This window comes from Rhinopithecus bieti, unplaced genomic scaffold (genome assembly GCF_001698545.2).
Source record: "Rhinopithecus bieti isolate Rb0 unplaced genomic scaffold, ASM169854v2 scaffold_79750, whole genome shotgun sequence".
In the NCBI taxonomy this organism is placed as follows: Eukaryota; Metazoa; Chordata; class Mammalia; order Primates; family Cercopithecidae; genus Rhinopithecus; species Rhinopithecus bieti.
Genome location: NW_016829669.1, coordinates 43,349 through 44,902, shown reverse-complemented (window position 1 = coordinate 44,902; position 1,554 = coordinate 43,349). Strand labels below are relative to the sequence as shown.

The window sequence follows — 1,554 nt, the reverse complement described above, 5'->3', positions numbered from 1 at the left end:
TTTTGATATGGAATCTCACTCTGTCTCCCAGGCTGGAGTGCAGTGGCGTGATCTTGGCTCAGTGCAACCTCCTCCTCCAAGGTTCAAGTGATTCTCCTACCTCAGCCTCCAGAGTAGCTGGGATTACAAGTGTGAGCCACCATGTCTGGCTAATTTTTGTATTTTTAGTAGAGGTGCAGTTTCGCCATGTTGGCCAGGCTGGTTCAAATTCCTGACCTCAGGTGATCCGCCCACCTTGGCCTCCCACAGTGCTGGGATTACAGGTGTGAGCCACCGCTCCTGGCCTCCAAGATATATCTTAACAGAAAAAAAAATTAAGGTACAGAATAGTCATAGGGTATGCTACCATTTGGATAATAAAATAATTACATCCTTTCTTTGTTTTTGAAGGAAAATTTGTATTATTTTAATTATTTTTATGTACAGAAAACTCAACAGTGTACATTTAACTCAGTTTAGTAGCAAGTTCTTTTTTTTTTTTTTTTTTGAGAGAGAGAGTCGCACTCTGTCGCCCAGGCTGGAGTGCAGTAGTGCGATCTTGGCTCACTGCAAGCTCCACCTCCCGGGTTCACGCCATTCTCCTTCCTCAGCCTCCGGAGTAGCTGGGACTATAGGCGCCTGCCACCACACCTGGCTAATTTTTTGTATTTTTAGTAGAGATGGGGTTTCACGTGTTAGCTGGGATGGTCTGGATCTCCTGACCTCGTGATCTGCCCGCCTTGGCCTCCCAGAGTGCTGGGATTACAGGCGTAAGCCACCGTGCCTGGCCAGCAAGTTCTTTAACCTTTGCCTTTTCAAGCTTGGCAATGTGAGCTACAGACGTGGGACCCAGGACATTGCCTCCCCAGTGATGGCAGATCTCATCGTATCTGTTGTTGTAATTGGTCCTGATAGCTTCCACCAGCTTAGCCAAAGCTCCTTTGTCTTCCGAGTTCACCTGTGTGAAGGCGACAGTGGTCCAGGTCTTCCTGTGGACTATATGTCCCAGTCTTGCCTGCCTCTTGATAATGCAGGGGAAGAGACCCCCATTTTAGGACACAAGGCAGGCAGGAAGACAACCAGCTTGATGGGATCCACATCATGTGCAGTCACCACCAGCTGAGCCTTCTTGTTCTCCGCCAAGGTGGTGAGGGTGTAAACTCCTGCTTGAAGGACAAGTGGTCTCTTAGTGGGGATGTCCCCTTTGCTGGCAGCTTTCTTTTCAGCCTGGACCAACAGCTTCTGCTTCTTCTCTTGCTTTGTCTCTGATCTGTAGTTGTGGGCCAGTTTAAGCAGCTGAGCAGCTGTTTGGCAGTGCAGGGCCTGGGTGAACTGGTTAATCGCACACAGGAGGCACTTTCAAGCTAAGGATTACTCTCTGCCGCTGCAACCTGATATACTGGGACAATTTCATGAAGAGGTGAGGTCTCTTTTGGGCTGGATGTCCTGTCCAATGCCAAAATTCTTAGACCTTTTGTCAAACAGGAGGCTCACCACTTTCTTAACCTCCTGCTTCTTCATGATAGCGGGGGCAGGAGCCGCCTTCTTCCCCTTGGCCTTCTTTCCTTTTGGCAT

General features: G+C 48.8%; 1 protein-coding gene across 1 annotated transcript; it reads right to left on the bottom strand.

The window, feature by feature from the left end:
- Positions 1-733: 733 nt before the first annotated feature.
- Positions 734-1,554, bottom strand: LOC108524004 (60S ribosomal protein L7a-like; the record flags this gene model as incomplete). The annotated part of the gene is given in 3 exon segments (XM_017864791.1): positions 734-1,012; positions 1,015-1,311; positions 1,474-1,554. Coding segments are annotated over 3 exon segments (657 nt in total), but the record flags the coding sequence as incomplete, so codon positions are not given.